The following is a 26629-nucleotide window of genomic DNA, read 5'->3' on the forward strand; positions in this document are numbered from 1 at the left end:
TCCCAGGTTTGAACGGTGCACTAAGCCAAACCTTGGTTTGGCTCAGTGCAGCCGGAAAGCAAAAGGGGCTGTCAAGGACCAATTCATATGGTCCTGGCTAGTCAAACCATGTCTAAGTTTCTCTTCTCCCAACCTTACCTCAATGACAGCTGCCAGGGGCAGGGAGAGAACATGCTGCATCATGAAGTTAAGGCTCTGGGTAACTGAGGCTGTATTATTACAGAAAGGGGGAATGTGACACTGGAGGCTGTTGTCAGTAGCTGCTTTGTGTTTTCAGAACACCTGGTTCTGTTGTTTATTAAATTTGTACACTGCCCTATAGCCATAGATCTCAGGGTGGTTCACAACATGGAATTACATTATAAGAGACACAAAATACATAATAAAATACAAAACAAAAATAAGAACAAAAACAAACCAATAACCCCCCCCCCGTTCTAAACAAATACATCCAACAGATTCTGTAGTTTATTTAGAAGAGATATTCAAGATTGAAAAGCCCCACTTCTAGCCAATTTTCTATTATTGTAAATGTAAAGTAATTCACCTTTCATAGAGTCGCTGTTTTATGGGTACTGATGTCAAGTCCTCGACTACTCCACTCTGAAGAATCCTCAGCTGGGCATCTGTTTCTCCAATGCCATAATTCAGCTTTGCTTCAGTAAGTTCCACAGTAAGAGGATGCTGGTTCATTTCTAAGTGTATGCTAGACATAATCTGGGCACGCTCTCTCCGGAGCCCCTCAATCTCCCTGGCTCTCCTTTCACTAAGCTGGGATCTCTCTTCTGCTTCAGATGCTCTTGTGTTAACGGTCTTCCTTTCTGCCTGGCTGTGGATATCACCAGCACTTCTAGTCAGGCTAGTTAAAGAAGAACGGGAACCTCCCTGCACACCACACCAGTTGCTGAATTTATTGTGCAGAGGCAGGTCACGAAGACTGTAGCTTCGAAGTCTGTGGGTCTTTACTAAGGAAGTATTCTCACTTAGTAGAATTTCAGTGTTACACTCACTTTCAGTATCAGATCCTGTATCGTCATCTTCATCATCATCTTGCACACTGCTCCTTTCAGACATTGGAAAAGGGCAGTGCTTTTGGTTTCTCCATGTCTGTTGGTGTTGCGGAGAAAAAGAATCAGGCACATATTCTGGTGTCTCACTTAACGATCTCTGAAATGACTTTTTGGTGGGTGAGCATTCTGAATTTCTAATGGGACTTTCATATTTGATTCCTCCAGAGAAGTTTCTCGCCCTCCTCGTGGCTCGTATCTGACGAAATGAACGTTCCACTGGAACAGCCTCTCTGTGATCATCCACTAAGTATTCCCCATGGCTAGAAAGTTCTAAAGTGCTACTTGAATGATAAAGTCTTTTGGTGTGAACTGCAGTATGCGTGTCAATAGTAAACCTGTGCTTTTGTTTTGAAGCACCTGGAAATTCTCTAGCTGCATTGCTATCAAAGCCATCTTCAGGCATTTTGTACATTTCCTTGCTCTCTCTAGACGTGGTAGACTCACTGTCCACCTCAGTTTGTGAAGAAGAGTCTACACATGGCTCCCAAGACCCAAAGTCATATTGTGGATCTGAACCATTTCCCCTAAAATTTGTTTCTGAGCTTGCAGTATGTTTCCGTTGTCCAACAGATCCTTTGAAAGAACAAGCAGACTTGCCTGATGTGAATTGCTGGCTGACTGGAGTGGCACTAAGAGTCAAAATTGGGGAAGAGGCTCGGTCAACTAGCAAGCTATTATCCCTTATTCTTGGAATGTCAGTTTTACCAACAGGCTTCCTGTCCTGAGAGTAGCATGCTGGAGACAGAGAAATGCTAGAGGCAGGGTTACTAACCGCAACATCTGAAGACTCAGGTCTAGAACCAAGTGAAGATGCAACAGGGAAAAGTACTGCTGGGGCATGTAATGGTACTATTGGCACCTTTGATGAAGAACTGGAATCTCTACTTAAGGAAGGCTGAGGCATAAAAGAATCTTCTGGAATATCATCATGGCTTCCCTTGTCAAGCATGCCCTGCAATTTGTGTCCCATGCCTTCTGACATTCTATCCTTAGTCAGAGCTACAGTATCTGTATGTACTAACTTCACAATAACATTTACCTCCTGAGACTTCATTGTCTCACTTTCTACATTAGTGTTGATTGTCCTTTCCTTGTCTTTGTTCTGAAAATGTCCTAAAATATCTGTCTGAATGCCTATGTCTTCTGTTGTTTGGGTACAGCTGTCAGTTACAGTGGTTCTTGAGCTTTCTTCACCAATTGCTTTATGGTCACTTCGTTCACTATCTTTAACATTCTGTAAGGACAAATTTCCTAGCAGCTCAGAAGTGTTGTGAAGCAGCTGTGAAAGGTGAAGGGAAAGATTCTGCACGCTTGACCAAGAAGAAGGCTGTTGGAATGTATCCTTGCTTGGCTCAGGATTTCTTGCAGAAATATCTGTGTTGCTTCTCCGGTGTCTCTTCTGCCTTCTATGCCTTGTTGGCGCCTCTGTCTGTGTTTCCCGGTCACAAGTGAGTAGTTCTTGTGGTTTATTGGAGGATTTCTCTGACTCAGATGGGTAGAGAAGAACAATTTCGTCAACTTGCATGGAAGCATTTCTAGACTGCTGAGAACCATTTTCACATCTGGAAATGCAGTTTTCTGGTGTAGCCTCAAGTTCATCATGAGAAACGTTAGTACAAGGCTTGCCACTCTCATCTGAATGGGTAGAGTCAAAGCCTTCTCTCGCAACATCCCATCCCTGGAGATCTTCTGTGCTACTTATGGTGCTGGATAACATTCTTGCATTAGCATATGAACTGAGATGAGAACGGAAAGGGGAGATTTGAGAATTCAAACCATTATCCACACTGGAGCACCTCATAACTGCTTGATTATCCAAACTCAATGGAGGTGGGTTACTAGAGACATCACTTGCACTTCCAAAAACATATTGTTTCCAACCAATCTTGCAGCATTCATCTTGCTGCCATGGGTGAATATATGGGTTGATATCGCTTGAACTGAAGTGCATTGCATCTTTATTGTCTGTTGCCTCCATTTGATGTCTTAGATCTTCATGTGTACTCAAACTGTGTTGGTGTGCCAAAGAAACATTATTTGAGTATTTCTCTGTTTCTGTATCCACGGGATTGCCAGTTGTGTGGGCAACAGCTACTGGATAGTGAGCAGCGGAAGGATCTGAAGAGTGACTTTCCTGAGTGCTCTCTCTACGGTTTCTTTTATCACAGTAATTAGACCTCTGGGCTTGAATGGATTTCTTTTGAAATCTCGGTTTATATTTAACTGGCACAACATTGTCCGTCTTTAATTTGGATAAGCTTTCACCTCTGTGCAGGTCATCCTCAGTTGGAGATGGTGGTTCAACACTCATATTTAACTCTTGTAATGACTTAGAGGTAGAATGTACAGAAAGGTCAACTTTAGAAGTTTCTGAAGCACACTCAAAATTAGATATAACAGTAATAGATGGTGCTGATAAGCTATGACTCTGCAAACATGGCCGTTGTCCATCTTCTTTGCTTCTGTTTGAATTCTGTGAAGTAAAAACTGCATTTTCACTTTTAATTATCTCTGGTACAGGTTCTTCCTGCAAAGTCAAACAGCTGCTTCCTGATAAATACTTTGAGGACATGCTGTCATTTACTATTGAAATATTTAGCTGTTCCGACATTAAAGATTCTCTCTTACTCTTCATCACCTTATGTGCAATTATATGATTATCTGCATTTGTATTAGGGAAGTTGTCTATATCAACCCTGCTATTTAACTGTGGTGTACTCTGATCTTCTTGCATATCAAGACTTGAATGCAATGTGTGATGTAAAGCTTTGCCAATGTTTTCCAAATAGCTCTTTTGCACTGAAGTTGTATCCCTTGGTTCTTCACAAACATCTCTTTCATAATGGAATTTTTCAGTTTTAAATTTGTGTATTTCGCTGCAATCTAAAGCTGAGTTTCCTTGAGAGCTAGAGTTAGTGTCAGAAAGTGGGAGACAACCACGTTCTTTCATAAGAGAAAATGAAGTAGTTTCAGAAGCACATGGCTGTGGGTCTACTATCACAGAATTGTCACAATGGCTTTCCTGCATCAGACTGCTGGCAAGTGCAGGACAGTTTGATGCAGCAGCATTCAGAGGACCATGTGTCTCGGCATCACTATGACTAGTATTGAGGCTAGGAGAGGTATCTGAAGAAAAGCAAGCAACATTTGGAAAACCCTGATGACAAAATGCTCGACTTTCTTGTGCTCGAAATGAAGTTGACAAAAAAGTATTCTGCAGTGAGTCAGTATATGGTGGACAGAGAGATGATGAGAAGCCTTCCGGTGATCTTGGGGACTCTAGAATGTCCACATTTTTAAGCACAGTGCTAGTGGAGATATCTTCAACTGAACATAAAGCAGGTGGCAATGCTTTGTCACTTAGAACTATCTGTTCTAAACTTTGATAAGGAAGCAAGCTTTCCGCTTGCAATTTTATTTCTGTCCTATCCACATAATCCCCAGGCTGTGAAGACTTAGTATTTTCTTGTTTATGTAGACATTCAGGGAAATAATCTTGACCTTGGTTTTCCTTCTGATACATTTCTGCCGCTCGCTGAGTATTTTTGGTACTATAACTAGGATTAGTGATTTTGCTGTCTTGCTGGTGGTGTACAGAGTAATCACCAACAGTTGAGGCAGGGACATTAAAAATGCCAGAGTCCAAATATTTGCTTTCCCCAAAATACAAAGCATCAGCTTTGTAGTTGCCCGTAGGACATTCTAGCAAATGCGTGGGAAGCAGTGTTGAGCTGTTCAAGTGACTAGCAGAGTATTCGGACAAATAAGAACTCATCCTGCACCCTGCAGCTCTGTCTTCACCAAAATGAGCATTTCCCCATAGGGCTTGGTCAGAACACCCTGAAAGTTTTGCTCCATCCTCAGATACTGCTATAGAGTCGTTTAAGCACCCCATACAAAGATCATTAGAAGTTCTGAACACGCGAATCTTAGTTTCTGGTTGGCACTCCATTTCTCCAATACTATTTCTTCTGTATTCTGTCTTGATGCAATCAGTGCCTAGGGATTTATGTGTCTGTTCATGTGGGACTAATGAATCTTTCTGACTGACAATACTGTTAAAACACTCGTGAGAAGAAAGCTCTGGTAACAATGGTGTTGCTTCTTCTACATTTTCTCTGAAACCTGAAGAGGGATAAGTAGTTGTTTTATCTGAGGTTAATGAGTCTGATGTGGCAGTTTCCTTTTGCGATGTGTTTAATGAATTTAAACACTTTTCTTCTCCTTTTGTGCTGTATTCTCCTCGAAACCTGTCCGTATCGTCACTTGTACTTTCAGAAGGAAACAATGTGTTGAGAGGACTAGCTTTGTTTTGTGGGTCATCAGTAGTAGCTGATACTAGTGATGCACGGCACTCTGCAATATATGGTTTTGAAAATGTGTCATCCTTACTAGGATTCTGCTCAGCTGCAGTGTAATTAGACATTTTATTGGATATGAAGTCTTCCTTCCCCTGTCCATTCTGTTCTAGTTGATCAGGAGGAAATGCAATACATTTATTGTTCATGACAATGTCAGAAAGTGAGTCATTCCCCACCACTTTGTTAAAGGTACGTGACATTCTAGCTTCCAAGTCACTATCCATTTGTGTTTCATAGTACTGGAGAACTACTTCATTGTTGATAGCATTACTTAATAGCATTTCAGGACTGCTTATTACGGTATGGTCACCCTTCATATTTTCTTCATCTGTACTTATTCCAGGCAGCAAAGAACTATATGCATATTGATTACAAAGGTCTTCAGCAGTCGCAGAAGTTAACCCATAGTTGTGATTTCTGTGTTCTAGCGGACCTGTTTGGTTAATGGACATCGAATCATCAAAAATTTCATTCCTTGAAAAAATGAGAGGCAGCCTTTCCTTTTCTTCTGATAAATCACTTAACACGGTGTCATTGTTTGAAAACCAGTAACTACATTTGTTCTCCAACAGAAATTCAGCTTGATTTTGTGAAACATCCACTTCTAGGCTTTCTCTATTTTCTTCCAAATTTTCCCCAACCTTTTGTGTTTTTAAAATACACACATTTTGTATAATAGTACTTTGGTCCAGTTTCATAGCTGTTGCCAATGGCAGGGGGGCTGCTGGATGTATTGTTTCTTTTTCCTTAGGTATGCAGTTATCTGGCATACATTTATCATCACATATGCTTCCACCAAAATTTGCATCACAGTCTTCTGAAATATTTCCATGAGAATTTGTAGAAAGACACTTAGATCCATTGGTATTTTCACCACTGCCAGTTTGTTTAAATTCTTCACTAATCCCACTCTGTCCAATTACAGCTTTTTTGTCACCTTCACAACCATTACTATTGTCTTCTGGTGTCTCAATTATACCTGTGTAAGTCCAAAGCCCTGATGATTTTTCATGCTGTTGTGTTTTAATAATATCAAGACACACTTCTGTTACCTGGTGCATATCTTGCTCTTCTTCCAGATTGGAAGAAGTGAAGTATATTTCTGGTATTTCAGAATTTGTTCCATTATTGGTGTTGTCACAATTAATAAAACCATGTACTGGATTTTCTTGCTGCAATGCAACATTGTCGTCAGTGTGTAGCCTAGTTAACCTGGAATTCACATTTTCTGTTGCATCACAATGTTCTTTGCTCCCCGTTTCAGAACAAATCACGTCCCCATTAACTTCATTTGCTTGAAGAACAGTCTTGGGGTACAATAACAAGCTTTCTATTACAGATGTTTCATTGTCAGTATATATATTTTTATCATCTTCACTATAGGTTAAAGCATCTTCTTGTCTACACTCAATGGTTATTGCAGTTGCTGAGGGCTCAAAACTCAGGACATTTTCTAAAATTCTGTCAACCTGAACTGGTTTTTCACATTCGTCAAGTAAGTCTGTAATATTTTGAGTAAAAATGGTTGGGCTAGAACACCCAGCCGGCACAGTGCACTTAGAGCTTGCTTCTATGTCTGCAGGACAATCACTCTGTTTCACAGTTCCATGGATTTTATTTTCATTAACACTGCTTGAATGAATAATGCTATCAGGTTCCATTGCTGGTTTTGCTGGACATGGTTCTCCTTTGTTTTCATCAACCAGCTGGATATTTGTTTCTTCATATGTCACTGTTGCAGCCAGCTTCTTATAATGTTCCTCACTGGTACTCTGAACCAAGCTAACATTTTCTGAGTTCATCCTACTCTCTGCAGTTTCACTTTGAAATTCACCTCTACGGTAATTGTGCAACCTCTGACTATATTTAATTTCCAGTATGTCACATTCCAGCTTATTGACACTATTCATTAATTTAATAAGTTCTTCAGAGTTTATCGTCTTACTATTAAGATCACATTTATTATCTTCAGAAGTAGTTAAAGCTCCAGTATCAACGCCATTTTTGGGATGTTCAGATTCTTTATCCACAAACAGATTCTGTTCTTGGAAAGCTGTGACTGATTCAATTCCATCATTTCCCAGCATTCCCCCACAGTCCTTTTCAGTGTTATTTCTGGCTTGATTAGAATTCACTTCCACTCCTGAGCCATCATTTTTGCTAAAGTCCACATGGAAAACTGCAGCTTCCTTGCCCACACTTGATGCAGGTATATGCCAAGCTTTGGTTTTGCCAGACTGAACACTGGAGCCAAACAAAAAAGTATCTTCAACTTCCTGTTGCACTGTGGGTTTCTGATCAGTGGTGCCAACAGAGTTAGGATCATTTACATTATTTTCCACGGAACTAGATTTGGTCAGATGAACATCCTTAAGTGCCATGGAACCCTGACATTTCCCAGCATATTTTCCCATTCCAGCTGTGTCTTGATAATGCATATTTGAAGTAGATTGGAAAGTGGATTTATCACCATCAACTGAAAGTTTAGTTTCCCCCCCATTTTTGTCCATAGTTGAACATATTGATTTGTCAGTCACCAAATCCATAGAAGTAGATGAAGATGTTCCCTGGCCAGAAAAAGAGGGCATGGTTTTTCCCCCTTCACTGGTCTGTTCCATCGTATTTTCAGCATCAGAAGTTAACAAAACCTTTTGGCTAACACTACTTCCAGAACAGTCAAGTTCTGAACCTGAATGAGAATCACTTGTTAATAATTTAGTCTGAATTTCACAGTTACTTTCTGAACACAAGTCTTTCTCTTGAGCTTCTTCTTCTACTTCTCTAAATGAAGGGACCTCTAAAGCAGATTCTGTCACCGCATCTCTCTTTTCTTGCATACTGAATCGCTCAGTCTCAGAAATTTGTATTGGTAGAGCAAACTGATCCCTGTGGCAAAAATCTGTTTTCTCACTTTGACACAATTTATTCTCTATACCAATTTCTTCTGCAGCCACTTGTTGGTATCTTGTTTTTGGCACCAGATCAAAATTACTTCCACCACGTATTAAGTATATCTTGTCACTAGAATATTCTTCTTCACCAACATTGTTGGTACTCTTGCTTAATGCATCACAGAGATAGAAACTTTCACCACTAAATAAATTCACTCCCTCTTTTGAAAACAAATGTTCATGACCTTGATACTTTTTCTGTGCTTTACCCAATGCAATCAAGTCAGGAGATCCACTAGGTACCGCGCAGGTGGATTTATCTATGGGGTTTAAGTCAACTACTTCCGAGTCTCTTATGTTGCTGTTAGAGTCACAGTCAAAGTCTTCTTTTTCAATTGTTCTAAAGAGGCATTCTTTGAAATTAGTATTTACATAAATGTCTTCTTTCTGTATAGTAGCAGATCCACCCTCAGATAATTCATCAGGCTGCTGGCAATTAGACTCAGGTAGAGAAGCAACTTCAGAATAACCATATTTTGTAATAAATGTAGAATCATGACCAAACTGAACGTTTTTGGTTGACAGAGAAAATGGTGGCATGGCTCCTGGAGCTTCAATTTCAAGGTGTTTCCTTGTTTCTGGAAAAGGTACTGATGGTGAAAATAATGTTTCTATCGTGTCTGGCTCATGAGAAACCCAATACGGTTTTTTATAACAGGAGACAAATGACAATTCTGCAGCTGACTGCCTTAGGTCATCTTTCTTCATCCAGCAGTTTGACTTGTTAATAGGGTGAAGCTGAGCAACCCGGAACTCTGAGTGATCTTGGGAAGAAGGCATTGTTATGATGGGGCTGGTCTTTCCATTTTTTGAGTCATAAGACAACCAAGCATCTGGGAGAACAGGAAGGTTTTCACCTGCAGCATTTGATCTTTGATCAAATGAACTCTCTGGTCCCGAAATACAAATTTCCATTTCTTTTACTGATTGATCATAAATGCTACTAGAACTAGACTGTGTACTAGCATCCAGATAAAAAGAATCAGTATTCAGATTCAAGTCACTGGGTCTTTTTACACTTTCCTTACAGATCTCATGGTTTTGCTGCTTGTTGCTCTTTCTGGATTCTGACCTTGGGTTTTGCAAATTCCAAAAAGCCTCTGCCGGAACTTCATCAAATGACTCTAATTTGGATTCCTCTGCTATATCTTCTGAAACTTCATCAACATCCCCTAGACTATCAAGAGAAAAGCTTCTTTCATTCATAGTCCAATTATTGTTTTTTGATAAAGATGTGTTTGCTAACGGTGAGGCAGACTGACAGTTATCAACAGGTTCCTGATGGACCTCAAGAAAATTAGATGTATCTTGACTTTCAGTTTTCTTGACTTTTTCAGAAAGAGAATCTTGGGACATCTGGCTGTCATCACTTTCAGAACCTTCCAGCTCAACTGTGTCCTTGATTCCAGATGACTCCGTATGACTCAGTTGACTTGTCAGGATATTTGCACTAGCAGATGAAAGAGAATCTACAGAATAGGCACTATCTGTATCAGAAAACTCAATGTCATCATCTTCTTGCCAGCTTCTCAGTGGCTTGGGGACTGCTTTTGAGATTCCATCGCTCAACACCTCAGCACTGTGCCATCTTTTTTCCTCATGACAGAGGGGTGTGGGGGCATTTATATTGTTAAGGCTTCTTGCTGAAGTTGCTAACCTCAGGAGCTCAAGCTCTTCCTCTGATTGTTTGTCCTTTGAATGTCTTTTCACATTATTTGCTGTTTGGCTTAGATGCTTTTCTGGTGGTTCACCATATATTGCTGATTTTTTAAGTTCCTTAGAAGAATTTCCTGGAAGTGAAGTTTTGTGCTTTTTTCTTGTATCGGTTCTAGTCTTTCTGCTAGCTTCCTGAGTGTCACTCTTTTCTAAGTGCTTCCCTTTATGCTGATTTGAATCTGCCGGTGCTTTTGGTTTTCCCACCTGTCTTCCTGTTTCAGATTCACTTTTTTTCTTGAAGTGGTCAGGAGAACTGGTCTTAGAAAACTGGGCTTTAGATCTAGTTTGCCTTGGTCTGCTATTTGATTTCTCCATTGTTTCAATTTCTTCACAGATAAGGGAAATTACTTCTGTATTACTACTGTCATTGTTCACTCTTCCTTTGCTTCCCAAATATAATGACTTTTGAATTTTGATCTGCTGTCTGTTGGTTGGGAAGGCAGAATCTCTGTCATCATGAATGTTATCTCTTCTGGAAAGTTCTTTAATTGCTCTTGGAAGATACTCTACAGACAGTGATTTCCTTGGTTGGTTAACTTCACAGCATCCATGGCTGTGTGCTGAGGTAGGTACTTGAGAGGGATCCCTCTTCAAGAAAAAACTGTAAAAACAAAACCAACAATATGTTAAGAAATTTGCTTTATGGTGTTTTTTTAAAGGCAGGTGCAACATTGCTTTCATAATCATGCTTACCCCAATGAAAATCCTATCATTGTCATTTGCTTAGGAGTCAAGTGGTTGCTCTGTGGTGCACTAATAGGCAAAGTACCTAAGTTGATGCTAAGAGCCTACAGCAGGAATGGGCATCCTGTGCCCCTCCATCTGATGTTGGAATCCAATTCCCACCAGCCCCAGCCAGCATAGCCAACGCACAGAGCTAATGAGAATCAAACAACGTTTGAAGATTATAGGCTCCCCATCCCTGAACCTATAGTATGATTGCTGCTTCTAACCCAAGATCATAGGAACAGTATTCAATTAAATATTTCAACCATGCTGTATTGTTTTTAACACTTGATTGGAAGCTGCCCAGAATGGCTGGGGAAACTCAGCCAGATGGGCGGGGTATTAATAATAATAATAATAATAATAATAATAATAATAATAATTATTATTATTATTATTATTATTATTATTATTATTATTGTGTCAGGATTTTCCCCTTCTCCCCACACATGCCCTATACTGTCCCCAATTCTGATCTAGAGGGTTGAGGGAACCCCAAGTAGAGAGTTGGGGGTGAGGGGGAGAACATTCAGCTGGACAGGCAGAAATCCTTGCCCCGATAGAACAGTCTCCTTAGCACTATGTTGAATACAGTCCTATGTAGACAAACACACCAAGTCAACAGAGTTATGAAGCACTAGTCCTTACCTGAATGGCCCAGCAATTGAGAGACCAATAGGAGACCTTGACAAGCTATCAAATCTTGTTGGGATGAACCTGCTGACCAGCAAATCTTAATATGACATGGTCTTGATTACATTGGATCTGAGAGGATCTTAGTGTTTGTTGAACTGATATGTTCAATCTTGAAAACTGTGTATTACAATATTGGCAACCTCTGAGCTACTGCAGGAAGTGTGGCAATTTATACAACATTTCACCAGTTCTTAAACAGGTGATCTGTTTCCAAGTACAAGTTTGGTCTATAAAGTCCTAAATGTGTTGGAACTACTGCATTTAAAGAACAGCCTTGCACTTTCCAAGGCAAGAAAGGGGACTATGCTTTCTCTTAGGGCAAGCAGCCTCAACAATTCCCTCCTCAGAGAGGTTTGCCAAGTGTTGTCCTTTTCTTTTCCAATGTCACATCAAAACTTTTTCATTTCTCTCTCACTCCTGTCAGTTATGATGGGGCTCTAATGATTAATCAACTAAAAGTTTAGTTGACACATCTGCTGATGAGACTGAATAAGCTTGGAGCCACAACATTTAACATGCACTTTGAAGTTAATGAAAAATGTGCTTTGTCAGAACAGATTAGTGTTTAGAGAAGTATTGTGCAAATATTCACCTGCAATGTGTTGGCTGATGATTTAAAAAGCTGTTTCTTCTGCATTGCAAGGAGCATGAATCTGATTCTGGCTGTGAACACTTGAAGTCCCCAGAAGATACTGTGGTATCTTGGTCCAGAGACTGGGAATGTTTCACATTATCCTCATTAATCCAGCAATTAGCTTCTAAGTGTTCCAGGTTTTTCTTGGCCTCTAGCAATTTTTGCTTCTTCACAATCCTCTCAAGATGCACTTTAACCTTCTTCCGGCTTAAATGTCTTTCTGCTTTCTGCAAAGAGTATTTTCGTAAAAGTTCTAGCTGTACCAGTTTCTTCTTGTTCTGTTCTGTCAGGGATGGGCCAGTTTCTGACTCCAATACGTTCTGGACTCCAGCTTCTGCATATGATTTGACTTCTGTCTGCACAGCAGATTCCTGCTGCTGTTGCTGGACAGCCAGCCGTTTCTTTTCATCAATGAGCCACTGCTGGTCTAGGAAAACAAACAAACAAATGAACAAAAAGCATGAAAATCAGCAGGTCTTGTCCGTTCTGTTGTAATTTATCAACAGCACCGATAATTTATGAGGAGAAGAATCAACTCTATGTCAATTTTACAATTTGTTTTGAGAAATAATTTAAGCAAGATCAGCCTGACATTGTGGGTCTAGGTGCAGTGAAGTTGTGGCAGAGGGTCCAAGGCATGTTGAAGCTGCAGTAAACACAGGACAACCAACTGGGATTCAAACAGGCCACAACTTTATTGATTACAGATGTCAGCAGGTTTTGGCACAGGCATTGGGTGTGTATCCTGAATCAACCAGTCTAGTCTGTCTGCTGGTTGATTATTTGGTTAACCAAGGTTAAGGACTGTCCTATGTCTTACATCAAATCAGGGTGAACTTCCCACCCGAGATCACCATTTTGAGGGTGTTATAGCCCATCAGTCACCTTCTGGGTGTCTGGACAGAAGCACCTCACCCTGGATCCCTTTAATGGGATATTCTGATTCCTTGGAGGGGCAGGGCTCCCAACCTCCCAGTCCACCTAGACTAAGGATCCAACCTAATGCCTTATATGCCATCAAGTTGTGACAATTGCTATGAGGTAGGCAAAACCCTCAGACAAGCCCAATTTGTCTGCAGGCAAATTCCTCCCTGTCCCCGAATATGGCAATTCAAGATGTCCATAGCAAGGTTTTAGGCAGGACCTACCGGCTCACCCTTGAGCAGTCCTACACATAAAGTGTGGGGTGGGTAATAGATGAATCCAGCATTGACTGAGACCAAGGCCTAGGCACAGCTGGCTTTTATAACCAGGGAGTCCACTTCCTAAACCACGACCCCAAGCTCACCCATGATTGGCTGCATCCACAGGTAAGCCCCAGCAGCCAGGGTGACCGATGGAGAAGAAAGTGATGTCCCCTTTTAGCAGCACCAAAGTTGGAAGATCGCACCACAGGAGATCCCTGGGTGGCTTACAATAATTAAAAATTCTGTATTAGAAACAGTAGCCCTAAAAACCAGTGGTCCTAAAACCACAGATGCAAAGGGGGTTGTGGGGAGAAGGGAAACAAAAACACAACAGGTCTGGGATGGTAATCCTTGCTGTTCCAGTACCATGGTACCTTGGTTCTCGAACGTAATCCATTCCACTTCCAAAATATTTGAAAACTAAAGTGCAGCTTCTGATTGGCTGCAGGAGCTTCCTGCACTCAAGCGGAAGCTGCATTGGATGTTCGGCTTCCGAAAAAAGTTCGAAAACCGGAACACTTATTTCTGGGTTTTCGGCATTTGGGAGCTGATTTGTTCACCAACTAAGCCGTTCAAGGACCAAGGTTCCACTGTACTTGAAACACTGGCTATTCTTGGGTGTTTTTTGTTTTTTAAAGAAAGTGTTTTTATATAAATAAAAACTAAAGTTTGGAACTCTGAAGTTTGAAGTATATATATTTGGATCATACTAAGATTGTAATGTTGGGGGGGGGCACATACGCCCACCAAATTTCTGCTGGAAAAGTATGGGAACAGTATGGGATCGGTATGGAACAGTATGGGATCAGTGATACTATAATACTCTGGTTGAGGCCCACACATGGGGACAACTAACAGCGCTCATCTGGACATCTTAGTGATCAAGCAGGGATATTAAGGGCCCAAGTTGTTCAGGGCTTTATACATCAACACATATCAACTTGCTCCTTCTTCTGAAGTATCCTCAGTGACATCCCCAAGTAGCCAAATCTGATGGGCATTAAGCATATGTCTGCTGATTGGTTGGAATAATCACTGAGATTAACCTAGGAAAGAGGAGGAATAATGACACTGACAGCAGCAGGAGCAAGATCATACAATGACACCCAAAGGAGGTGAAAAAAGTTGGGCATTCGTATATCTTTTTTTGTGGGAAGGGGGATTTCTACCCCATCCAGAAAGCTATTTTTTACCTGAGAAATGAGACTGGGGATATCTTACACAGCCTTAATTCAAATTTCTGCAGCTATATCCAAATTTTAAAGTCAGAGAGCATTTCAAGCTGGTAGTTTTAAGAAGGACAAGAATGCATTTTAAAGTATCGTAGGGAAGACTCATCCAGCCATTGAATATAAAATATAAACTGCTGCTTGAGCACTAACCTCACTTTAAGAATGATAAAATAATGGGTGAAAGAAAGAAACCAGAGTAAAATGAGCAAATTATGCATCAAGAGTGTAAGTAGGAAAAAAATGAGAATGGAAAGTGATAATGGGAAAGAAAACTCACTTTCTTTGATCCACTGATTGATTATGGCTTGATCATGCTCTAGTTCTTGCTCAGCTTTGATCTGCCCATCCAAGATCTGCTGTTGTAATTTTTCAACATACTGTTGCTGCTTTTGAATTTCCTTGCTGTGGAGAACCTCCTGGTTCTTCAGTTTTGGCTGACATTCTTCATGTAAAGCATCTCTCTGTTCACTGCTGGAAAATTTAAAAATAAAATTAAACCAGGAAAGCAACATTACTGCAGGTCAAACATATATCTCTTTAAATCGGTTTAAGTTTCTGTCAGTCAAAATCAAAGTATCTAATTGTGCAATGAAAAGTTCAGATCCTAATGAAAGATCCTAATGAAGGAGGATGGGTAAAGGAAAGGATATGATGTCTATGTGTGTTGCATGTGTGTTTGCATGTGTGTGATGTCACAGTAAGGTCAGAATGTTGACGGGTAGCATGAAATTTAAAAGAAGCTTAATAGCGGGCTCCACTACTAGCCACATAATAGTTATTTCATTTTAAAATGAAAACTGTTCGCAATATATCAGAGTGGTGTTCAGAAGATCAAAAATAGTTAAGCTGTTATTTTAAGGTAGTCAATGAACAATAATTCAAATTTTATTTCAGAAATGTCTTGGGTAAATAAAAAAAGGCATAAGAATGCATCTAAAAGTGTAGTTTATTAGAGCATGCCTTATTTCAAATGGCATTGAATTCCACATCAAGGGGGAGGGGGGTGTCTTCTGCTACAGGGCATCCATCAGGTTGACCAAGAGTGAGTCAGTCCCAAACCCAGGTTGGAACTCTTATTGGTACAGGTCAAGATAAACTACTTCATTCATACTAGCAGAACAGTAGCATCCACTCAGAAGTAGCACTCAGATTACCAAGGGAGGGAGTCCCAGTCCCCTCATTCTGGCTGCAGGAGGCCCATGATTTGTCTAAAATTGGGGATGTGAGGGGACATAGCTTTGGGTTTCATTAAGAACTCCCTTACATTTTGCTTTATAATCTGAGCACTGGCCAGAATGATGAGAAAGTTCCAAGGAATATACATAGCTGCCATTCTAATCTGTCTTTATATCATTAAGGCCATTTTACAGATGGGGATATGAGGGAAATTTTATCAAGAATATTTGGGAGAAAGATTGTGAGAATCAGGGCAATGCACGTGGAGCAGACAAAGGAAAGGAAAGGAATGATGGACCATTCTCAAAGTGGCTCCAGTTGATGCTGATGAGTCCCTAAAGACCTGCTCCCTGCCTTGCAGGCCTTTTCCCACCTCGCCTGGTAGGGAGGGGCCCTGACTGATTCCAGCTACAAAAGCTGAGGTTGCTGAACAAATTCCTGGGCTGGGGTATTGTTATGGGGAGGTGGTTGTTGTTGGGGAGGGCGGTTGTTGCTCGTTCTAATCAGTCAAGAGGGTTGGTTGAGATGGCAAGGCATCAAACACAATGCTACAAGGAGACATTAAACCCTAATAACTGAAAATGATCACATAAACATTCGCTCAGATGGTGTGTTGGGCACCTCAGCAGGTTCTGCAATAACAGCATCAAGAGTGTTTTGACTGGCTTCATTCATAAACTATATTGCAAACAATTTGCAGTGGACTCTATAGCTCCACTGACAGGGGTAGATAACAGCCCTCTGAACACTCTAGAGATCTCTGCCAGATAACTTACTTGAGGAAGCAGTGGAGGAAGCACTTCATTGCTTCCTACACTACCATGAGGTAGGCATGATCATGCACCTCTAACTAGTGTTCAGTTGGCTTCAGAATGTGTAGTGTGCAGATGGCAGCTAGTCTTCCCAATAGTTTTAATCACACAAAGTTTGCAGGGATACCAGGCAGCCATACATGCTCTACAACACTGGAAAGAGCACTCATGAGCAACTGTGCCAAAAGCCTGTTGTAGCTCCTCATTCTAGAAGGCCAGGGCTTTCAAAATCCTCATGAGCATTCAGGAATCTCCCAGGTTCCACCAGAAAGTGCCCTGATCCTGACACTGGGGTTATTTGGAACCCCTCTCTCCTATTTTGAGATTGCCCATCTCACCTGGACCAAAGAAAAAGTGAGGGTGTGGTCCTGCCATGTGTATAGGGCTGGTGGCAAACTAAGACAGCCCCACTGTTGCCAAGGTGGCCATGAAGTCCCAAGCCAACCCCACCCCACAGTCTCGGCTTGGACACTGAAATTGCTAAGACCACCATCCTGGGTTCTGTACCTTCCATACCGCAGTCAGAGAGGCTGCTGGCAACAGGGTGGACAGGATGAGCATAATCCCTCATCTGTCTCTATGGTCCAGCACCAGATACAAGCCGTATAAACCCACTCCAATGTGGAGTGGTATTCTTGTGATGGAATCTGTATGCACCATGGGCAAAACCCTTCTGGCCCTCTGGCCCATGCTGGTGCTGAACTGAGTACTCAGCCCATTCCATCTACTCATGTCCCAGTATCCAAGTCATCACCCTCATCCCTATCAAACCACGGAATAATGAGGTCTTCAGTTGCAGTGTGGCATCTGGCACCATTGCCTATTAAAATTCATTCTAAGCAAAAATCACTAAGTTTTTTCCTTGTAAAGTTTTACAACTTTTTATAGAAAGGGAAAACCCCATTTCCAATTCAAAGTTGTATGACTCATTATTAGAGACCAATATATTTATTGTGATTTGTATTCAACTGTTTCAGTCCAGCAAAATAACTAGCTAAGAGGGGCATGTATCATTAGCTGTTTTGAAGAATGGAAACCTGCTTTTTAAGCCACCAGCAGCAGTTAAGATCCTCACTTAAAGCAATAATTTCATTATTTGCCTTTCCTTCTCCACTGCATGTGTGTTAGTGCATTCCCATACAAGAAGATTTTTGAGTTGAGTCGAAAATGTTTTGTGCTCAATTGGTACAAGAGTCTGTAAACATAGCCAGTGGAGATTCCCATAGCGTTCTCATGTTAGGAGGCAGATACTGTACAATAGCTGAAACTTCTGGACAGTTATGGATGTCAGTCCTGATGAAATGAATGGAAAGTGTACCCAGCTATCAATGTAAGGTGCATCCATTCTAGTTCTAGGATTATCTAGAGGCTATGAAACACCTGGTTGCCAAGGAGACAAATAAATGACCCTACACCTGGCAAGTCATAAGCAATATTTACTCCCAAGCTTTCTAAATGCATATGTCTTCCCCTCAGCTAAAGAAGAAGAAAGGCTTATTCTAAAGTCTCTTGTGGCTCTAAACCAGGGGTCAGCAACCTTTTTCAGCAGGGGGCCGGTCCACCGTCCCTCAGACCATGTAGTGGGCCGGACTATATTTTGAAGAAAAAAATGAACGAATTCCTATGCCCCACAAATAACCCAGAGATGCATTTTAAATAAAAGGACACATTCTACTCATGTAAAAACACGCTGATTCCTGGACTGTCTGCGGGCTGGATTGAGAAGGCGATTGGGCCGCATCCAGCCCCCTGGCCTTAGATTGCCTACCCCTACTCTAAACTGACCAGAAGGCTCCATTTATGGACTATATTTTCTTCAAAATATAGTCCATCCCATTACAAGGAACCAGAAGGCTCCTTTTACCCTTTTTCTAAAACATAAGAACTTGTCGTTAAAGCTAAACACCCCATTTAAATGGGAAGCTGTAGTTCAGCTCAAAAAGTAATTAGACCAATTCAAGGAGAACAGGTCTTTTAAAAGCTGTTAAATGAGAGGCTATTAACCTTCACGCAGACCCCCCCAGCTTTTTTTTTTTTTTTACACACAGAAGCTGCAGCTGAATGAAGATCAACTGCTGTACACCAGTCCTATTCATGGTCACCAAAGCATTTGCTAATGGACACTACAAAAGACAGGATATTAGGCTTTATGAACCATTCATTGCTCAGGTCTTGAAAAACAGCTGTTATAAAATGCAACAGTGCACACCGTACTATGATACAGTACTGCAGATCTCTACAATTTTTGCTATCTCAGTGATTAATGCCACAGAAGGGAGAAAATAACTGAGGGGGTTGCATTACATAAAGTGAAGAAAGCATTGGTTTCTATGCTCCCGTATTTCCCAGCAATTCTTAAAAATGTCAGCAGATTCAAGTACTCAATCCAAGAACAAACAGAAAACATCCTATATGTATTCAGAGCACAGAGACAACTGCATTAAGTAGATTGGTAATAAAAATTCATCCAGCCTGATGCTTGCATCACATAGGTAACGCAGAAGGCATGAGGTGCCTCTACTGAAATACGAAAGAACTGGAAAATGGCAGGACCTGGGGCTTGGATGTCAGTGCCATCCACATCAATACTGTTTTTATTGTTGTATATTGCAATGTTTAGGCATGGACACTTCACTGCCTTGAAGTATAATTGCTTGTTCTGTGGATAATCATTGACACGGTAATCTTAAGTAGCATGACGGCAGGTGTTCTGCCACAGCTCATCCCCACCCCAAACGTTCCACATGGAGAATAATGTCAAAGTAAATGCATTAAAATTATTTGTTACTATAAAGCAGGCCTCTATACTCCAAAATTTGCACAGGTGGTTGTTTTACTGGTCAACAGAAGCATCGTCACCCAGATACTGATACAACTCCAGCTTCTTTCAGGAACTGTTAAATCCCAGCATTTCATGCACTAAGAAATAAACCTACTAATCAGGTTTCCCTTCTTTCAAATTTAAAAAAAAACACAGTTAATGAAGCCATACTGTGATTTAAAAACCCAAAAAAAAACATTTACTCTAGAAGATACTGTCTTTTGCTTTGCCAGACCCGACTCTCATCATGGAATGACACAGGCAAAACAAACAAACTAAGGCATGGGGAGAACAGAAACCCTTTGTGGAATATAACAAACATTGCTCACTAGATTTAACAAACATTAAAAGCATAATTACAATGATAGCATTCATATCAATAAATAGTAATCAACACATCCAATGTTTATTTTCTAAATGTCACTGACCTTAAACCAATTGTAAGTACCAATTGTCGAGAACATTTCCAGGATTATGAAAACAGCTGATTCATTTTTCATCTTCTCGTCCTATGCGTTAACTTGGCAGTCAGCATACTAAATCAGCCTTTTGTAGAATCACGTTTTCTCCCGGCTGTTTTGTCATCAGCTTCCCAGGATTCTATTGTGTAACTCCCTCCCCTCTTCCCCAAAAACGCCTCTAAGGCTTATGCAGAATCTGGCGGCTTCCACAGCATAATGCAGTTTTCAGTAGCTATGGCAGCCACAGCCAAGTAATGAAGCAGAATGCTTTGCTGCAACCATATATGGAGGCTTGGATCACAGACCCCAAGCAAAAGGCAAAATACAGTCCCTGAAAACCATTGTCAGATTAAAAAAAAACAAAAAACAACTCAGACAAATCAGATTTCCCGAGTCCCTAAATATTAGGTATAACTTAGTTTTGAGATTTTAAAAAACAGACTAGGGATGAAAAGAAAGCTATTCAGTATCCCTGCAAATCAATTAAGGCTAGCACTCAAAGCACTTAGGAGTCTGAGTTATAACACAACAAGCTCATCCATTGATTTGCATTTTTGTCCGATACCTCTCCCCCCTGGCACATCTATCCAATCAAGAGGCTGTTTTCAATACCACACCATAACCTCGGCATAACACAGCAGCAGCAGCAGCAGAGGACTACAGCAGCTGCGCAGGACCAGACATAAAATTTAACCCATACAGCACAGCTCAGGCTAGATATTGTTCTTTCTTAAAGCTCTTACTTCTGTCATGAGACAGTGCAGCTGGGATGCAGACCCAGAATCATTAAAAGAAAAGAATAAGCTGTGTATGAACTTCAGAATATACATTATGTAAACATTCCCAATGGTCTCCCCTAGTATTAAGAGTAGTGGGAAGGCTTCAGAACTGTGAAAGCGTGGCTATGCTACTATAAAAAATAAATGCATTTGTAGGCCACTGTATTGTTAAAAAGGAAGTGAAGATTATGGGTGGAATTCAACAACTTTTACAAATGTGATAGCATTTCAGTATGCCAGATGGAATGACCACCTCCTTCCCTTATCCCGTGCTGTTCAGGGGGTTCTTCGGACACATATACCAGTAGCCGATTTCAGGGGTCAGAGGAAGGAGGGGGGCAAGTGTGGAAGCTGACGGAGTTTGTTAGATGAATTCTGCCCATTTTATTTCAGTTAAATCCTTTTAAACATACCTTTCTGTTTCAGCTGGATAAAAGCTATGAGGAAAGGAAGGGAAGTCACCATCCAAATCCAGCCATTCAAGAGATCTGCAACTCATCACAGAAGAGGACTCACTGATCTATAAAACAGAAAAGATGGGGAAGGAAGTAAATACCACAAGATGATTAAAGTAATTGCTAGAATCACTGTTGCGAGTTTTTGATGTAAGATACAGCCCCTGCTCCATAGAGCAAAGAGTTTCGATAATGAAACCTAGATTTAAATCCCACTTTCACGTCTTAGGCTGGGCCTTATACCCAAGCCAACCATGAGACAAAGAGCTTGGGTCCTCCTGGCTGACAATGATGGCTATAAATATGTACGTAGGAAGAGGACTTAAGTTACATTCAGGGTTTCCCCGGTGATTCTGAATGCTAATGTGCACAATCTACTGCACAAAGATTCACCACAAACCCTAAAGAAGTGAATAGGAATCCTCAAAAGATGTGCCATTTTCCCTAAACCTGAATTTAATTTCAATGAGAACAAGAAAAGGTCCTGTAAAATTGTGCCTATTTCAGCTACTGTACAGCAGACCTACCACCTCAAGATTCCTGTGCTGCGGTGCCAACTCTTATGTGTGCGTGGGGGCACAATGCATGAAAGTATGCCATAATCAAACCATTTGCTGCCCGCTGCTGTTTATTGATGGACAGCAGTACATGTGTACAGGATCTATGGGTTTAAGTTGAGCAGAAGCTTAACATCAGTCAACAGTGTGATTCAGCAGCAAAAAAATGTATCGCTATTCTATGATTCAGTGGAGGAGGGAATGCTTAAGGACTCCAGCAGAAGAGAACCCTGAAGGACTCTGGAGGCCAAAGTCCATGTGGCGTGCCACATCACCTTCTTCTGAAATTGCCCTTCTAGGAAGGACCAGAACCACTATAAAACATGTGACCCAAAGCACCATCCTGACCAAACAACGCAAAGGACACCACAGTCAATGGTATCAAGTGGGATGCAGCAGCAATTCCCTAACTTTTTCTTTGGGGCATGCTGTCGTTTTAGAAGGTACATATGTTTTCTGCTGGCAAGTAAGTAACCATGGAAAGCATTAGGTGTTCTCATATTTACTACAGAGTACTGACATTAGCAGTCAATGAAACAAGGGGCAGCCGGGGTGGGGGGTGGGGAGCAACAAACAATACTCCCAACTTACGGATCGTCTTTGTCTTAAAAGGGCAGCCTCAGCTGGGTGGTTGAACCTAAATTTGTGAGCTTTGCCCAGAATAACCAGAGCTCCTAAAAACAGGAGTAAGAAAAGGCAAATTGAGAAACCAGCAGTTATTTAATCTGTTATGCAAATATTTGACTTTTCCTGTGTATTTATAGTACATTTTACTACAAATATGGTATTTTTTAAAGCTACAGTTAGATATAACATTATCTGTTATTAACAATTTATTTTTGTTAACAGTCTAATTCTGAAAATATTCTAGTAACAAAAAGACATTTTAGATCCCACTTTGGAATTAACTGGGCTTCTCAAATTTTTCAAAATACCTCGAACACTTTATTTTTATTTTATTAATAATATTTTTATTAAAGTTTTAGCCTTCCTTCATAAGGAAAATGCCCAATCCCCTTTGATCATTTTGGTTGCCTTTTTCCTGCAGATTTTCCTGCTCAATTGTATTTGTATTTTAACTGTACACGGTATTCCAAATTCAGCTGCACCATAATGGTATCATGATGTTGGCAGATTTATTATTGATACAGGTACGCCACAGGATGTTCACCACTGCCGGCACTGCAAGTAGGATGAGACTTGCACACCAGTGCTGAAGGCACCTTTATAGTGCTTCTACTTTGAAAGCTACTTGAGATGAAATAAGATGAATCCAGAACTTTTAGACTACCAATATATCTGGTGCATCACATCATTAATATACTCACAATTGAACTCAAGAGACATTCAGCTATTGACTTTCATTAAAAATATCTGAGGCACTGAGCCAAAGCTATCAGGTATACGCAGCAGAAATAAAGCTAATGTGTTTTATAGAAGGGGCTTGTCTTTAAAATTCCAATCTATAGAAGGGGCTTGTCTTTAAAATTCCAGTTTAGCTAGGGTAGCCTAAAGTAAAACAAATATAGAGCAATTACTGCAGTCACAAATTTCTATAACAACAAATGATATGCAGTGTAGGCCCATGTTCTCAGAAGTCCCACTGAAATCAGGAGTACACACTTCTGAGAAAACATGGCTAGGATCAAGTCATGCAACGCTTCAATGTACTTTATAATCCTGTTCCATAAATCTGTTCTCAAATCATTTTACATATCTGCCAGGTGTGCTTGACAGCAGCAGTACTGTAAAAGAAATAGTAGTACAGGATTTACCTTGTGACAAACGAACAGAACCTGTGACTTCATGACCGTTCACAACGCAATGCGCTCCCTGAAGAGGCCGCAGAGTCACAATCCCATGCTGGTTGTCTACAACGCAATGGTCCCTTTCAATGCATTGACCCTGCAAAACTGCAAAACACATGGATTTATTATTTATTTAATTATTATTGTTTTTCGCAGGGTGGTGAAGGAGAAACATCCATTATCTTCTTGGTACAAAACTCGAGTGCAAATATCCAGAAACACTAGTAAGGATAATCGTGCTATTTGTTATTAATTTGTACTACCCTTAAAATAATTCAGGCAATGCGAGGAAAATTTATGACAAGTCTCTGCCAGATGGCTCACAATTTAAGCAGCACAGTTATATTCTTGAAGAATTAGGCTAATCTACTATACAGGATTTAAATTTATTCTTCGCAAATGATCATTCTAACCAGTTTTTGAAAATAAAACCAATTTGTTCTGAAGGCATCTGTACTGCTCTGTCCATTTGTGTCCTGGTATAGTACGGCAACCATGTTATTTAGTTTCCAATTTGTGATGCTATTTTAATAAACTTTTTTTTTAACTTGCTTTCTGTGTGAGACAGAGTGCAAGAAATTTGTGAAAAGAAATCAAAGTGAATGTTCAATAAACAGGTCCTGGCGTTCAGTTCTTCATCAGATCACCCTCCCATCCTCCATTTGATTAATTTCTGTCATGTGTAATTTTGATCTTGCCATGGACTATTTGTTGGTCTCTGTATTTGCAGCCGGGCAGGAATTTGTTTACCAGGCCAATTGGCCCCAGTCCGGTGGTTGTGTCTACCTCACCACAATACTCACAACTTTGGTGGTTTAGGCATTAGATAAACCTTAGTCTTGGCAGGGGTGGAGGAAGGGACAAAAATGACAAAATGCCGGGCGGCACTCATCGTGGGGCCTGCAGCATCCCTGAGCCACGTGTCTCTCCACCTGCTGCCTCCCCCCAGCTGTAGAACGGCTGAGTGGGGGGAGGCAGGCAGACTCTGGAGGCCCCACGGTGTGCCCCCACCCCTATGGGCTGCTCGCCCCACCCCTGGGTGCACTGCCCCAGGCGCCCAAGCAGCTTCCTCCACTGCTGAGTCTTGGATGGAGGGGAGGCTATGGTCTCTGCCTACTCCTCCAAATGTAATGGTATCTCACTAAAGGGATCCAGGAGGAGTAGCTTCTGACCTTATGCCTGGGCCACAGCACCTCAAGATGGAGATCCCTGTGGAGGTCCTTCTATCTGATGCAAGTCATAGGACTGTTGGGTGGCCCAGGGTTTCACTTCTGGCAGGTGGGCTAGAAGTCAATGGTTGTGGCCCAATATCTATCCCAAACCTCTTGCATCTGTAACCAATAAAGTTGTAGCCTTATTTGACCCAATGAGTTGTGTCTGGTTCTTTCTAATTAGCAGAGATGCTGTGGGGGTGTGGAACTTTGTCACACAATACACAGGTCCTCTAAGAGTTGCAACACTTTTAAAACATCGGCCTCCAGTTCAGCAGAATGCCTGTACAGACCCAATAAAAGAACCAAAAAGAGGCCCAATCATTATGGGGACCTTGGGGTAGCCATCAGCACATCACCCCCCAAACCCAAAATTAACTTTTCCCACAGCTCTAGCATATGCATGCTAACCTCTCCTACCAGGTCTACTCCCCACTGGAGTGAGGCAACTGAACACACACAATCCTTGTTAGGTTCGGTGTAGGTTTTGGGGAAATCACAGGATGTTGGCATTTCTCATGATTTCTCTGCAAGAGTTTGGGGTCTCCCTCATAATTCTTACCGATATCCTGTTCCTGGTTTGAATCACTTCTTCCAATTTTGGTTGTTCCTTCCTACAAAATTGGAACAATCACAGTAAGTTATTATTATTATTACTATTATTATTTTAAAGAGACTTGGATAGATTTATATATTCCTTCCACGCATGTGTGCAGATTTTTATACTTTGTTGTTTAACATTTCCACTACATTTATCAATTATCTGCTTGAGGCAAGCGATTTGACTTGTAAAATTTCAGGTGAGAGAAATGACTCTAGACAATAAGATTCAAAAGCCTATGGACTTCACATGGTTCAGAACATTTAGATTTTCCAACACAAACTTTCCTGATGCATTTAATCAGAAAGTATTTCTTCACACAGTGCACAGTTAAACTATGGAATTGACTTTCACAAAGGGTGGTGATTAGAGGATTAGACAAATTCAGAGAATGAATTTTGCAGTGGCTACAAGTCATGATAGTTATATGTTCTACCTTTAGCGAGAGGTCTCAAGTTTATAAAACCATACCAGGTGCATCTTGGCTTGCTCTGTGTTGCAATGCTGATTTCTGCTATGCTACATAAAATGTTTCATCCTTCTGAATTTTCTCATAACAAGCTATCTACCATATTTTAGCCTTCTAGATGGTTTGGAAGCATTTAATACACAAGATTTCAAACCTACACATCAACTCTAAAATCTAGCAAATCTCTTACTGAGCACTACAATTTTAACACTTATCTCTTGGCATAAAAAGAGCTATTCACTCAAAAGAATAAGGTATCATTTGCTATGTAAAATATTTTAACGGTCAACATGCTTGTTATTATACATGCATCCTAAATCAGCTTTTTTTAAAGGGTAATAATAGAATGCTGGGATAAAATTGAGTAGTGTACTTAAATGCCATTGATTTCAATAAGAACCACAAATTATTAACTGGATTACAGCCTTAAATTAATTAAGACAGATCTTATTTCCAAATAAAACAGATGAAGAAATAATCCTTGCCTAGAAAAATTTGCAGATAACAACAACAAAAAATAAAAAATGAAATCTAGTCCCCGCAAGAGCTGAAGTGAAGGGTGGCAGATCAACAGATAACACTGTACAATAGTAACACAGTTATTAAACATAGCAATGATGAGGGAATTATATTCATGTGTAGTGTTGTATGAGACTCATGGGAAAAATGATTACGGTAGTTGCCCTAACAAATTTCTTATGTAGGAAAGGTTACAAAGATGCAAGAAGTTCAGCCCCTGCTTCTTCAGAATATTTATTAGCAGATCAGAAAAACATCAAACAACTGCTGCCTAAATTAAGTTCTGAGGGTCCAGAAACCTTTTAAGACGTATTTTCTGAACACCACACGTTCAGCAAGTTGACACGAGGAGATGGCATGCAAAAGAAAGGACACAAAATGAAAAGA

General features: G+C 40.7%; 1 protein-coding gene across 4 annotated transcripts in view; it reads right to left on the bottom strand.

Moving 5' to 3' along the window:
• The window catches only part of STARD9 (StAR related lipid transfer domain containing 9), an 86011-nt gene that overhangs the window by 12589 nt on the left and 46793 nt on the right, over nt 1-26629 (bottom strand). For all 4 annotated transcript variants that reach the window (XM_083606069.1, XM_083606067.1, XM_083606068.1 and 1 more), the window contains exons 17-23: nt 25216-25267; nt 23410-23547; nt 22226-22308; nt 21036-21142; nt 14851-15044; nt 12113-12581; nt 548-10699 (exon numbers count right to left, since the gene is read on the bottom strand). In XM_083606069.1, the coding sequence (XP_083462195.1) occupies nt 548-10699; nt 12113-12581; nt 14851-15044; nt 21036-21142; nt 22226-22308; nt 23410-23547; nt 25216-25267 (11195 nt within the window). The remainder of the gene's footprint in view (nt 1-547; nt 10700-12112; nt 12582-14850; nt 15045-21035; nt 21143-22225; nt 22309-23409; nt 23548-25215; nt 25268-26629) is intronic.

The sequence above is a fragment of the Podarcis filfolensis genome (assembly GCF_964270895.1).
Source record: "Podarcis filfolensis genome assembly, chromosome: 1".
In the NCBI taxonomy this organism is placed as follows: Eukaryota; Metazoa; Chordata; class Lepidosauria; order Squamata; family Lacertidae; genus Podarcis; species Podarcis filfolensis.